At 45.4% G+C, this 14701-nt stretch overlaps 2 protein-coding genes across 5 annotated transcripts; one reads left to right on the top strand and one right to left on the bottom strand.

Annotated features, from left to right (window-relative positions):
- Positions 1–683: 683 nt before the first annotated feature.
- Positions 684–5516, top strand: LOC132474480 (DNA ligase 1-like). The gene is made up of 4 exons (XM_060075221.1): positions 684–818; positions 1579–1753; positions 2796–3213; positions 3558–5516. The coding sequence occupies exons 2-4, from the start codon at positions 1594–1596 to the stop codon at positions 5305–5307; spliced, it is 2328 nt and encodes a 775-aa protein (XP_059931204.1). The 5' UTR covers positions 684–818; positions 1579–1593; the 3' UTR covers positions 5308–5516.
- A 650-nt stretch (positions 5517–6166) lies between these two features.
- Positions 6167–12981, bottom strand: LOC132474506 (DCN1-like protein 5). 4 transcript variants are annotated; one of them, XM_060075263.1, is made up of 8 exons: positions 12860–12981; positions 11301–11409; positions 9687–9855; positions 9057–9148; positions 8834–8942; positions 8386–8490; positions 7233–7335; positions 6167–6833 (listed from the first exon to the last, which is right to left on the bottom strand). In XM_060075263.1, exons 2-8 carry the CDS (start codon positions 11393–11395, stop codon positions 6775–6777), a joined length of 732 nt encoding a protein of 243 aa, XP_059931246.1. In that variant the 5' UTR covers positions 11396–11409; positions 12860–12981; the 3' UTR covers positions 6167–6774. The 4 variants fall into 4 exon arrangements, with proteins under 4 accessions (XP_059931246.1, XP_059931245.1, XP_059931248.1 ...); XM_060075262.1 differs by having other exon boundaries at positions 12756–12903; XM_060075265.1 differs by lacking the exon at positions 12860–12981 and adding an exon at positions 12543–12688.
- Between the last annotated feature and the right edge of the window lie 1720 nt (positions 12982–14701).

The raw sequence follows: 14701 nt of genomic DNA, 5'->3' as shown, positions 1-14701 counted from the left end.
TGAGGAAATATCCCAATGTTGTAATGTATAGGCCTGGTTATTAAATATAATTAAACACGAAGCGTGGTATATGGACGTTTTCGGACTTGTGACGGAAAATAAAAGATTTGTTACACACACAACGTTTATTAGACACGACTGGCCTCTTGTGGCCAAAATTGTAATTACAGAAATGTTGACCAAAGAAAGCAATTACGCTAAAGAGGAATTTGGGCGGTCAAGCTCTTTGGGTAATAACCATAATAACCATAACAACTTCTCGTGGAAATACATTTTTAAAAAATGGAACACCTTGAACTGTTTATTTTCAAATGGGAAATCTCTCAAATACTCCACATAACATGAAAACAAAATAATGTACTTTACGAAAAGGAAATCATACAACAATACAATACAAACGAATGTACAAGAAACATAGTCTAAACAAGGTCTATATATCATTAAAAGTTAAACAATAACAATAATTCAAATGGATTTGACAAATCACATTGAGAAAGGCAATTAAAGAATAGCAAAGGGACGATGATGTTCTTTGTGAATGGTGGCTGTGCAAAAAGGTCTAAGAACGTGTGTGTGTGTGTGTGTGTGTGTGTGTGTGTGTGTGTGTGTGTGTGTGTGTGTGTGTGTGTGTGTGTGTGTGTGTGTCTCTTTTTCTGATGCTATTAATCTTTAACATCCTCTGGGACAAGACACTGCAAATGTCATGTGAGACACTGCACTTTACACTTGGAATACAGATGGGTAAAAAAGGCATCTCCAGCTCATATTGTTAGGATAAGCCATTCCCTGGTCGGAAGAGACAGCTCCACAGCTTGAGTGTAAGTATTGGAAACATTCAGGGACACGCCATCTCACTGTTCCATCTGTTCCAGTCTGTTGTTATTCTTGTCCGGTCCAGCCATGTTCCAGTCTGTGATTTGAAGGTGATTGAATTTGCAGCGTTGTCTGTTTAAAGAAACACCCAAACCAGTTGACTCCCTTCTACAGCCTTGGGCTGTTGATCTTACAGTTATTCCCAGGGCCAGCCACGAGTATATGTTCTGTATTCGGGAATAAAACATATTCTACATCGTTGGACATGTGGTCTCCTGGCTGCAGCATGAGTGGTGGTCACTGATTTAACCTGGTGAATAATTGGAGAGAGGAATTTGTGTTGCTATATTTCTGGTGGTAAAGGTAGAGAGCCATGAATTGGTATTCATTTGAGAGACTTGCACAAAATCCTTACCGACACACTTATTCGGAACACATATGGATGAAAACAGTGCACGTTTATTCCTTGTGCCTCGTCCTCTTGCCCAGAGAGCTGTGTTGTTAAAGCGGCCACTGGGCCCATGTTGGGTAGATGGTTGTCAACTTGCTGGTTGCCCCGGTCATGGAATGTGACTTTTAACGAGAGGGTCTGACCAACATCACTTCCACCGTGGGGGCCTCAAAGAAGTGTGTGTCCAGAAGTCATAACCCTGGTGTGTGTGTGTGTGTGTGTGTGTGTGTGTGTGTGTGTGTGTGTGTGTGTGTGTGTGTGTGTGTGTGTGTGTGTGTGTGTGCGCGTTTGTGCGTGCGTGTTCCTCGGTCTAGGGGCTGGCCATAAAGATGGTAACCACTCGAAGCCAAATGTTAGCGGTTCTGGCTGCGTTTCTGATTGGTCCAGCCTCAACAACAGGAGGCGCTCTCACCCCGGGCCAAACCATCAGGGTAAATGCTCATCCCTCGACAGAACTGGCCTTACGTTGTGGGGACAGAACGCATACAGGTGAGTGGATGACGTCTGCAGCAAATACGATGCTACACGCCACCAAGGTGGCTGCCACACTCCCCTAGGTGGCGTGTCCTGGGCTTCTCCAGACACCACGCCACGCAGGGTGGCGGGGTTGAAAGCCGGGTTATTGTGGAGTTTGCAGACACATGACAAGAAGATGGTGATCCATGCTACAATGTAGGATTTCTCCCTGAGTGTGTGCAATGATGGCTGATCAGTCGGACTGGGGCCAGGTGAGGCTGCCTAAACCAGCCATCATCCCCATAAAGTCATTATGGGATGGGCTGCCTATGATACCAGCCCCAGCACAGCCCAGGTAACGGTGTCAAAGGTCAGAATGTATTTACATACAGGGAGAGTTGTCTCTCAAAAAAGTTCATGAAATCTAACTTGATATATTAACTTGTATGTTCATGTGAACAGACAAGTATTCATTTGTTTGTACCTGACATGCTTCGACTACTTCCTGCAGTCTTCTTCTTCTGAAGAAGACTGATATATTAACTTGTATGTTCATGTAGTCTTCTTCTTCTGAAGAAGACTGCAGGGAGTAGTCGAAACATGTCTGTTTTCTACTTCTGAAGAAGACTGCAGTAAGTAGTCGAAGCATGTAGTCGAAGCATGTCAGGTACAAACAAATGAATACTAGTCTGTTTACATGAACATACAAGTTAATAGGAAGAGTTGTCTGTGTGACGTATTGGACTCATAGAAACCTAGAAAACTACCAGATCAGATTTAACAGAAATGAAGCACATTAATACCACAGGGTCGTTTGAAAACTGGGGAGGAAAGCGGTCACTATTTTAAGAAACACAAAGGGGAAAGAACGTATCGTGAGTGCATTCCCTGAGTTTTGGTTTGTTTGTAAAACTGGTTTGCAGGGTTTTTAACCGATACATTTCTAGGGAAAAATTAAGTATGCTTCGTTCAATAATGTTCACTTATGACTTTTGACATTCTTCAAGAGGCATGGAAATAATTTCTCTGGAGTCTGCATTTCATTAAACGTTGCTTGAAAATGTTCCATCCTCAGGCGTGATCCGATATTGGCAGACCCCATTCGGCCCACTCCGTAACCATGGTAACCGCGGCGACCTTGACCCCGCTCTTTCCATGCTAAGCGACGGGAGCCTCTTCATAGCCAACGTCAGCGTTCACCATAGCGGCCTCTACTATTGCCTCCTAGTGGCCAAGAGCAGAACTACACTCTGGCCTTACCAGGTCAACATTGGTTTACAAAACAGTCCTGACCGACAAATGGCACCGGGAAGCTCGACCAAGCCAGGCTTCAGACAGGATCCGGTCCAGTCGAGATCCAGGAAGGACCCGTCTGGCTCGGGGAAGGCAGGTGTTACAAACAGTGTGTTTGTTGGGGCAGTGGTGGCGTCGGTGCTGCTGACCTTCGTGGTGGGCTTCAGTGCCGGAGTCCTGAGCCAGCCCCAAGTCCTCAGGTGGGTCAGGACATCTCTTCTCAAACGTACACGTCACACTGCTCAAGTAGAAAACAATGACGATAGGCTGTGTAAGAGGTAATGCCGAGTTATTTGTGGATAAGGTTAAATCAAGCTACACACCCACAGAATAACAAACATTTACATTTTACATTTAGCAGACGCTTTTATCCGAGGCAACTTAATCAGTATCTTAATAAAATAAACACTCAGGGAGATCTCCTACACAGTACATAGTGCACGTTCACGTGTTCACATATCCAAAGCAGAGACCATTAATACTGTTGCCACTGCAGACTCTTGTTTGGCCACAAGTGCAGAACAACCAAACGCTTTCCCTTCAGGTGTCTGCGGGTCGTCTCCGGTAAGATCCAATCACTACGACGAGGACCACCCACCGGGCGTGGCTGCCAGGTGACCATGACAACCCTGGAGGTCCCAGACGACAGCGGTGTTTTCTACGATGACAGCGACTCAGCCCGGGGCGAGACCACCCTGGACTCCACGCGCTCCTCCAGCCCACCGTGGCCCCCCAAGCCCCAGAGGAGCTGCCGGCACAAGAGCGGGGAGCAGCCGCGGGCCGCCGCACCCCTGGAGGGGCGGGGTCTAGCCCAGGAGGAGGTGCAGAGGACGAGAGCCGGGGAGGGGGAGGAGGAGGCGGAGAAGAGGATGAAGGAGAGGAAAGAGGGGGAGCCAGAGGAGGGATGTGTGGAGGCGAGGAGAGAGAGCAGGGGAAAGGAGAAGGAGTTGGAGGAGAGGAGAGACAGCAGGAAGGAGGAGAAAGAGATGGAGGAGAGGAGAGACAGCAGGAAGGAAGAGAAAGAGATGGAGGAGAGGAGAGACAGCAGGAAGGAGGAGAAAGAGATGGAGAGGAGAGACAGCAGGAAGGAAGAGAAAGAGATGGAGGAAAGGAGAGACAGCAGGAAGGATGAGAAAGAGATGGAGGAGAGAGAGAGCAGGAAGGAGGAGAAAGAGATGGAGGAGAGGAGAGACAGCAGGAAGGAAGAGAAAGAGATGGAGGAGAGGAGAGACAGCAGGAAGGAGGAGAAAGAGATGGAGGAGAGAGAGAGCAGGAAGGATGAGAAAGAGATGGAGGAGAGGAGAGACAGCAGGAAGGAGGAGAAAGAGATGGAGGAGAGGAGAGACAGCAGGAAGGAGGAGAAAGAGATGGAGAGGAGAGACAGCAGGAAGGAGGAGAAAGAGATGGAGGAGAGGAGAGACAGCAGGAAGGAGGAGAAAGAGATGGAGGAGAGGAGAGAGAGCAGAGAGAAGGGGAACAGAGAGGGGGAGAAAGATGAGAAGGAGGTGGAGGAGCGGCTGAAGGAGAGGAGCAGAGTGGGGGAGACGGATGAGGTGGGGCAGCTGATAGAGGAGAGGAGCGATAGGAGGGCAGAGGAGGAGAACACAGAGGGAGAGCCAGGGGAGAAGGAGATGGAGGAGGTGATAGTGGAGAGGAGAGGCATCAGGGAGGGGGAGGCAGGGGTAACTAGGGAGGAGAGCAGGGCAAGTGGAGAACGGTCTCCAACGGTAACCATAACCGAGGGCAGCAGCGAAGCAGGAGGAAGAGGAGGGACAGGGAGGAAGAGCAACGGCATGGCAGAGGGGGAGGAGGTGGTGGTGGAGGGGCCGATGGAGACCGCCAGCACTGGAGAGGAGCACCAGGAGGAGGGAGGGGGCGAGGGGCACGGCGACGACTCCTCAGAAGACGACAACAGCGACTCGTCCTCAGACGCACAGGACGAGGAAAAGCGTGAAAAGGGAAAGGAAGGGAGGGAACAAGTGAACGAAAACGACCGAGGAGCCGAGGGCACACCCAGGTCGGGCGTCGCCCGAGGCCGGAGGAGCCGCGTGATTCGCCTGTACCAGTACGACGACGAGGGCCAGAGGTACAGCCACCTGCCTAGCCCCGCCTCCATCGAGTTAGACCCCGCCCCGAGGCTCAAACAGCGCTCGCTGTCACTGACACGTCTCAGCTCCATCATGGCCGCCGCTACGGCCGGCCCCCTGACTCTCCCCAGTGGGGGGCCGGGGTTGGAGGAGCGATGTCCCAGCCCCCCCTTCTCCCCAGCTCCTTTCTTCAACATGGATTTATAAAACCAGAGCTGCTTTTGACTTCAGTGACAGGCCGAGGTCAGGCACCGTCAGCCCCGCTTACTGCTGGCCGTCCACACCGGTCTAGTACAGCACGTCTTGTTTAAGTTGACCAATGTTTATCCATTATGGAGAGAATGTGCCTTCACAGGAAAATTCGATTGAGCACTATGATGATAATTTACTTATTAAAAACGAGCATGGCAAGAATTGAGCCGTTTATGCTGGAGCTTTCTTGAAACGGACCAGACAGAACGGCCACATAGCCTAGGCCTAAAAAAAAAAAAAGTTTGGTTCCTGTTGAGGTCATGGGTAGGTAGGGAATTTTTTTTATTTTTTTATTTTATTTTTTCCAGCGGCAGCGAATGATTGGTAGGTTGTTTTCATTTAAAAACGAGAAAATTCGCTCATCCTTGTACAGAATGAAGAGGTGCTGTACCAATACTTAATTATAGTTTGCATCAAAAAAAATATATATTTTTTTTATAAAGCTCATAAAATAATTTGGGTCGCACATAAATTGACAGGGTTGGTCGGAAACCGGAACCAAACAAAAAAATGTTTTAGGCCCCAACTAGCAAGATTGATCCACATCCATTAGTCACACTAAACCCACTCCGTCACAGATTGATATTTCATTCATATTAAGCCTTTAATACTGGAAGCATCTTGGTGTTCTCCTGGATGTTGGGGAGAACCTTTGGGACATGTGGTTCTTCAGACCTACTGAAAAGTCCCCGCTCCCCTACAGAGGACTACTCATACACATCACAATCTACCCCGCCGTCAAAACATCAAAGGCCCCATCATATAACACAATGAGCAATTAATAAAATAAGATAATACAATAATGACTGTACAATTTAACACAATTCAGCTTTTTTTATTCTTCTTCTGAAAACTATAAACAAATTAAGACTCAAAAAAGGGAATAAACCTAGAATTATACAGAACGGATCAATTCCACAACCGATTTTACAATACTCATTATAAACCGTGGTTACAAATGAAATATGAACCCCCCCCCCCCGCCCCAACCCTCTACGTACCAACCCCCGCCCCATTATTATTTTTCCGATCTTTTTTAAATTAACACTGTATAAAGTCTCTCATGAGATTAACGGCTCAAACGGCTGCTTGGAGAGTGAACAGGGCCATTGAGTGATCTGTGGAGTGCGTGAGTGTTTGCAAGTATGGTGTGTGTGTGTGTGTGTGTGTGTGTGTGTGTGTGTGTGTGTGTGTGTGTGTGTGTGTGTGTGTGTGTGTACATGCATGTGCTTGTAACCCATAAGCATGAGTGTTTATGTAGTTCATCGGATGAGTCTGTAGTCCAGAGTACAGCTGAGAACCCTCAACCTGGTTTTTCTGTTTCCGTTTTGTGGTGAGTGAGTGAGTGAGCGAGCGTCTCCCCCCCCACCCCACCCCCCCCCCCCCCCTCTTCCTCAGGGTTGGTTTGGTTGAGATCCACCGCTATGAGGCTATCGGCCGAGTCTTCTGCCATTCCACAAACTCGTCTAGCAGCACGGGCCCTACAGACAGACGCAGACAGAGAGACGGACAGAAGGAACAGAGACAGATTACATCTCAATACAAGTTACAAAATACAAGCAGAGGGACACACCTTCACAGCTTCTCATGGCTCGAGCGAGACAACATCTCCACACAGGGAATCCTTGGGAAGAGCCAAGCGCCCTGCCACTTTTAAACAAGAGACCGAGGGCTCCTTCATTGAGGCTTATGGACCACCTGCCTCATTTTGACTTTTAATTTGTAGCGTTAGAATAAAAAAATAAAAAAAAGGCACTAAAATGATCCTAGAGCATAGCTGTAGGGTTTCAATAGAGCTCATGGGGGTTCAGTCTAACAGATTCAGACTGGGGGCCCCAGGGAGCCGGGCCCCCGGGGGGGCCGACAGAAAGGCCACTCACACGCTCCGTCTTCATCGTAGTTGCTGAGGTCTGTGCTGATGGTGCGGCTGAACTCCAGGACGTTGTACCACTGGTCCTTGTTCATCCCTTTGTACTTGGACTGCTGCGGGGCAGAGAGTCCAGGGCGAGGGGGGGGGGGTAGAGGTCAGGTCACAGTTGGTTTTGCCGTTTTTTTCTTCTTTTTTTTTAAACGAGGGCAGGTTACTATTTACCTTTATTGACAACCATAAATAATTATTCATATTTTTTTTCTATTGCAAGATATTCAGCCACAAATTGTATCCAAAGAGAATTAATGTGTACATAGATAGACATGAATGAGCAGGTCGGGGTTATTATTCATGTGTACATTAGATACACATGAATGAGCAGATAAGGGTTCGGCCCTTTTGTCAGACAGAAAAAACAAATCAAATTTTTGTATATATTTACTACTTTTTATCAGACACAAAGAAAAATGGACTGCTTAGTGTTACAGACAGTTCAATTAAAATATTTGGTTTATGGCGAATTAAAAAAAGTAATCATTTAGTTTGCTTGCCTGCCTCTCAGATACAAGCATTTAAGACATCACTTTGGATTCAGAACTTCTGACATTTAATAGACTAATTAGTCGATTCGATTAAACTTCGATCCTGCCCCAGAGCTGGGTGTGAAAGGTCAAAGGTGACGCTGTAAACAATCATACTGCGTTGACAGCGATACTCAAAGCAGCGTGCTCAGTAATCCTGCTCTGCTGCACTCCCTGTACCCCAGGCTAAACTCGTCTGTGGCACTCATAACCTACTACACTCTCCACTACACGACACACACGATAGAGCCAGCGTGTGATAACCTGTTGAGGATTGCGATTAGGATCCTGCTGGCTGGGATCCGGCTTTTCAAGACCCTTTTTTTGTTGTGAGAGTTGGGGTTAACGCAGTGCTAGACGTCAGAAACATGTTCATGCTCATTTCAGAACCACCTGATGTTGCAACGTCACCACTAGGAAGCCGCATCAGCAGACAGCCAGATTCCTGACGTATAAATAGGTCCTTCACGGGAGGGAAAACCGTGGGCCTTTGGAAGCGGCCATTGGCTCAGTGGTCACATGAGCAATGGTAGAACGGGGTCAAGTGCGTACATGCTGAGTACATCGGAATAGGCGTGGTACCTCCAGGAACTTGTGGAAGAGGGGGAAGAGAGGCCACGTCCTCCCTAGCAGCAGGTCCAGCATGGACATGGCTGTGTCCATGTCCAGACTTCTCTGGTCTTTATCCTGGGGGGGGGGGGGGGAGACAGAGGGAGGGAGAATGGAGACGAGCCATCAAGATGCAGCAGCAGTGAAGTGCCGGCAGCATCAGCATTATTTCAAATACTGTACTGTAACATGATGTCGTCTGAGTGACCGATTTGAATTAAAACAATGGTAGAAACCAATGAATGACAATCATTCAAGAATATCGGTCATTTCTTTTACCTAGTTACGAAATGTGGTTTCATTCCACTCATATTCCTACTCACTATTTTAAAAGTATTTAAAAACACCCCGTACAGTATTGTGGCGTTATCTTTTAAATCCCATCCCAGAGTCCTAACTCGGGTCCACCAGACCTACTCACCCTGGCGAAGTCAAAGGCATATCTGTAGATGTTTTTAAAGAGCGCTGCGTCGTTCAGGCCAGAGCGGAGGTCCTCCATCTTGCTCTGTAACCGCTCTGTGCTGTCACACCTGGGGAGCGGGGGGGGATCATGGCAGAGGTTTAGGGACCTGTCTGCAGGTATGGGCGTGGAGCCTTACAGCCGGCGGTCAAATGACGCGGGAGGATGGGAGAGGAGTACTTACTTTAATAAGGACATTCCTTCGAGCCACTCTTCTTTAGTAAAAAAACCCATATTAACAGCCCGTAATCGCCAGGCTAGGACCAACATGACAACCTAGTGAAGGGGAGGAGAGAAGAAATGGTCCACATTGTTGGCTGTGGCTTCCTTTTTTGCATCATCAATCAAGGGAAAGTACAGAGCAAAATAAAATAACAAAACAATATTGGTCCACATTGTTGGCGGTGGCATTTTTTTTGTTGCATCATCAATGTTGCGTTCAAGCCTAGACCCACTGTTCCTTCTACCCGTATGTAGTCAAACAAATTAAGCTACACAGCAGCATCTAAAATCATATTGCCAGCGACCCGCGTTGGACTCCAGAAGGCCAGACAGCGTAGCAGCTTCCGTGCTCGGCTGAAAACCCAAAAAGGTACTGGGTTCGATACCCAATGTTCACACAGCCTGCCTTAAGGCACCATAGAGCAAAGCTGCTGCCTGCTCATTAATAAGGGGGACCCGTTTCTATGAGGGAAACAGGCCTTTGACTCTTCCCCCTATGGATGAGTCAGAGGACACAGGCCTTTGACTCATCCCATTTGGCTGAGACGAGGACAGGGGGGGGGGCGAAAACGGCTGCTCACGCGAGACTCACATTCTCCGGTTCCACCCCGATGTCTTCACAGAACTTCTCCATTCCATCTGGGCCCAGGACGTGGTCTGGACCGGCATACACCTGGAACCAGGCCATGCACTTCTTAGTGGAGAAGGTCTTCTCTGGGCCCAGCACATGCTCCCCATGGAGCGGGGTTCTTGTCGTGAAGCTGGAGGGACACAGGAGATCATCATCATCATCATCATCCACATTAAAGACCACCAATAAAGGTCAGCCTTTACTGTCTAAATATAAACTACATAAGCATCGTGCTCTCAATCACGTTTGCTTTCCAAAAAACTATTCCTGTAAGTTTCCAAATAACTGACTTCCTTGTCAATACAATATAATTGTAGAGCGCTAGCGCAATAAAGATGGCAATGGGTATAAATCGAAGGTTTCAGGGGAATGCACTAAATTGGCCACGTCCTCAGGAAGTGAAAATGTTGTATCACATATTATCAGTGGAAAATTTAATGTGCCATTTCTTATACATCTGTGCATCACAAGCGCAAACTGTAGACAATTTTTATACATTGACGGTCCAAGGGCACACAAAAAGCAGAAAGGCTGGCTCTGAAGTTGTCCTGTAGTCTATAGTGTAGATCACTGCGAGGTCTATGATTGGATGAGAAGCCTGGGCGGAGCTTATAGTAAAAACTGAAGGCTGTAGCGTAGAACGAGCTGTCAACACACACACACACAACCCAACATACTTTCTCTCAAGACTACGGAAACCGGTCGATGGAACTATACTTTTAGTTTCACATGGTATGCAATCACAGGAGGTAAAAGCATTGACCAGATTTAACCTTGATAACTTATTTAGTATCGTATACTACACTATAGTAGAGCTGAATACTGGACTGTGATGGCTACTGTTGAAATAAATACACTCTTGGGAGTATTTTGGGATGGACAACATATGCCAATGCTGGTGTGATTTTCCATTATATAATATTATGGAAAAAAAATCAAATACATTTGTGTGCTGCATTGTCTTGTAAAAATAAGCGAAGGGCTCCAGGTTTAAGTACACACACACACACACACTCTGAAGGGCTCCTGTTGCTTTCTACCATTTGCAAGTCACTCTATCCCAAGCAACACGCTGCCCCGGCGCAGCCAGCCAAGTGCCGCAGACTCACTGAGAGACACAAGCAGAGCAAGAAGAATGCTCCTACAGTAACAGTATTCAACAAGCTCCCTTCTGAACCCACTGACTTCTACCATCACTGAGGATGCTTTTAAACTATACTTCAGCACTGCTGCCCCTAAATCATTATTTGGCAATTTCTTTATCTGTAGTTGCACTCTTCCTTTTGTTGTTTTGATCATTTGGAGCCCTATTGGGAAATTTGGAAATTGTTTGTCCCGTCTATAGCTACTGTCAGAAGTATAATGAATGCACCTCAACCATTTCAAATCCAAATGCCAATGAAGAGGTCAGAGTTCTGAATCCACACAAACAAAATGTTCCCTTGCAGAGGAATAAAGCAGTTCAGAGTCTTATCTCGTCATTGGCTGATGCAGAGGAATAATGCAGGTCCAATTCTTATCTCGTCATTGGCTGATGCACCGAAGGTGCGGAACGAGGATGTATGAAATGTTCACCTTGTGATTTTACACTTTCTGATCCGTTGGTCCTCCGCGCCAGGGAACTTCCTCTTCTTCTTCACCGGCATCGCCATGTTGTCCTTGGGCTTCATGAGCCGAGTCGGTGCTGGCAGAAACACAACAATGAAGAGCCGGTGAAATGAATACACCTCAGCAGATACACGTCTAGACGTCAATCGGAAAAAACCTTAATGAGCGTACCTGTATTTATCTAGTTTCCCGCATCCCATTCAAATCTGAGTGATTCGGGAATGAAACCGAATGGAGGACAATGATAACATGCTCACTAATGAACCACCCGAATAGTGACAGCAGTTCACACCAAGGCGTGTTCCGAGAATAAACTTAATTCAATATTTATCAAGATAAAAGTGCTTTGAACGCGCTTTGAACTTGAAGTCAAGCACAAGTCAATACCAAACACAGCCAGAGTTTTGAAGACAGCCTTCAAAACTCTGATAATCTGAAACTGCAACCACCATCCACTATTTACTATGGTGCCAACCACCAACAGATTCCAGGTGACCTTACACTTATTGTCAGTGTTCAGATCACTTCATGAAGTGATCTTCATGGTAACCATAATAAGGTGTATTCTTGGTCCATGGGTTTTCAAAGGGATTACTTACGAGTCGGCCCACCATTTGTGAAACATGCTTAATGAAACACGATTCGGCAGAACATGGACACCTTAAACGCAACACAGGAAAAATATATACAAGCGAATACATGTTAATAGGTCATGTTTAGCTAAAAAAAGGGAAAGCGTAGCTAGCCATACGGTATTAACCCTCCCCCCACACACGTAAATAAGCAAGAAAATGAAGCAAGAGCTTTACAATCCTAAAGTGAATAGCGCGTCAGCATAACCATGTTAATCAGTACATCCAAATGTCAGTCTAAAGCGCCACTGTGTACAACTGCGTCATTAGTTTACCAGCACTCCCCCCACCCCGGGTCAGTCGCTTTATCCAAGTATCCCCCCTCACCCCACCACCAGGACAGGCCACAGGACATCAAGACCTGGACCTCAACTTCACAACGTGACATAAGACAGAATCATCCATAGAGCAAAGGTTAAATCACAAATCCAATGTCTACCATCCTACTACAACCTGGGAGCTTAAACCTGGTTGCTAATGGGTTTAATAACGCTAGCTTCTCGTTTTGGTTAAATCTATGGTTGAAGGCAGCTCTGATACCAGTCCAAGTGTATGACCCACCCGATTATTTTATTACGTTTTCGATGTGGTGTATCGATCTTGTCTAAATAATAATTTCAGTGCAGCAGAGGTGATGTTCTTTTGTTTGCTGGATAGCGCAGCGCCAAGGTGGACCCTCCGACCGTAACGCCGCTAGTGTTGACATAGCAGCGGGCTAAGCTACCGCCCTAATGTCAGCTTAAACGTCCACTTCACATGCCGATGTGACGTTAACAGGGATAAGACTCACTTAGAACGATCCAACGGTAAATCCGGTAAAGCCACGACCTACTCATATAAAGAAATGACTATACATTTTACTTTTTTTTATTAGAAATGCCGCTGTTCACTCACTGTTTGCTGCGCGTCCACACACCGGGCTCTCGCTGCTTCCGGAGCGACTGGGGCACTCTATGTTGCCGTCGATTTAAAGGGGTGTTCTTATCAGTATGTTTGCTTTGACTAAAATGATATGCTTTCTGATGTAGTACACCGATAAGATAATTACAGTTATAATTACAATACTATACAACTATGAGCTATTTGCGTTTGGGTAAAGAATACATAATAAGATAATATAAAGATATACAAATTAAGTCTACCTCTCAAGATGGCCAAATGGAATATACGGCTCATTAAAGAAACAGCCACATATTTTTGTGGTCAGTAGAAATCCAACAATGATGATCTAATGTTTAAGAAAACATCTATCAACCAACCACATTGATTTAAAATCATTGTAATTACTTTCACAATCTGAGGAAACAGATCTCCTATTACGTTAGCTCTCATGAAGCGATATAGGCTTTCAATAAAAAAAAGAAGAAGCTTTTGGTAGTTGCATTTGTCTTTGTGGGCTTGCGGGGAGGAGATGTTGTGCTATTGTAAGTTTATATATAGTTTGTAAAAAAAAAAAATATATATATATAGACATCAACCTCTTTTTTATTTGCCTCCCACTACTAGAGCTCTTAATAAAAGGCTTTAACTTGCCAGATCAGTTATTAAAAGTTTTGATTGCTTCAAAATGTTGTGCATTCAACAAGAGTCCATCAGAATGGTCAAGTCAACATAAACAAAAGTGCAAAAAAGGAGTTTGTAAAAAAAATAATAGGACACCCTCTTTACAATTCATTTTTATTTTGCCAGGAAATAAATGATTGAACTTTCAAATCATTCAAAGCAACCCACCGCCTGTGTTGATGGATCTATTTTCTCCAGGTCTCCTTATCAGTCAAGGCTGCCGAATGTCCGCGCGTTTCTTAGTAACCAACAGTCGTCAGTAGAGTAATTACTGCGTGGAATTCAGATCACAAGGTACACAGAGCAGGCCCCAGTGTACTACTACTACGAGTTGATGTTCTTCTGAATACGTGTCCAACCTTTAGGCTAGAAAGTTGGTAAGGTGTTCATACAACATTCAGGTGAGCATCCAGCATTGATTCCGTGACCTCTGGGGAACAAGAAAGATACATGAAGCAATTCACAACTGTAAATAATGCTGCTTGTATTTCTGACAAACAAAGCAAATACAACTCTATATTGTACAGAGGGGGGTAGATGAGGTTTCCTTGTACTTGAGACAATGAACATAAAATAAGAATATGTTATCAAGTAAATAATTTGTGTTATCAGGTTTAAATCAGTTTGTCTTTGTTAAAACCGTTCTACTTGAACTACCTGCACCAGGTAGAAGTTGAACGCGTCAGCGGATATTTGACGTATCCGTAAGATTTAGAGAAAGCACTTGCAGCTACAAATATGAGCATACTGTATACTGAGAAGTTTGCTGTAAAAGCAAACTTTTTTGCTGGGCTAGAGAATTCTGCCTTCTTATAGAACAAATAATCAACTGGATTATTTCTGTTCATATGGAAATGGAGCCATCTTTACTGATTAAGATGTAGGACACAATCTACCAATTTCAGCATTCAGCATTGAGAGTTTGACCAATCTGCTTTTTGGCATGTTTCACTATGTATATATAACTGAGTCATCTGTTCTTGTCCTAAAGATAAAGGAAAACTGAAAAAAAAAAAAAAAGGAAATGGGAAAGTCTGAATACTGCACATTCTTACAATCTTGTAACTTAAAGCAACGGAAAAGGAAGATATGCATTTCCTATGAGAAAGCTAAAAAACAATAATTCAGTGTTCACGTAAAACAGAACAGAAATAGAATCCCATCATGGCCATT

This window comes from Gadus macrocephalus, chromosome 16 (assembly GCF_031168955.1).
Source record: "Gadus macrocephalus chromosome 16, ASM3116895v1".
Taxonomy (NCBI): Eukaryota; Metazoa; Chordata; class Actinopteri; order Gadiformes; family Gadidae; genus Gadus; species Gadus macrocephalus.
The sequence above is the reverse complement of the archived record's forward strand: the minus strand, read 5'-3'. Positions and strand labels throughout refer to the sequence as shown.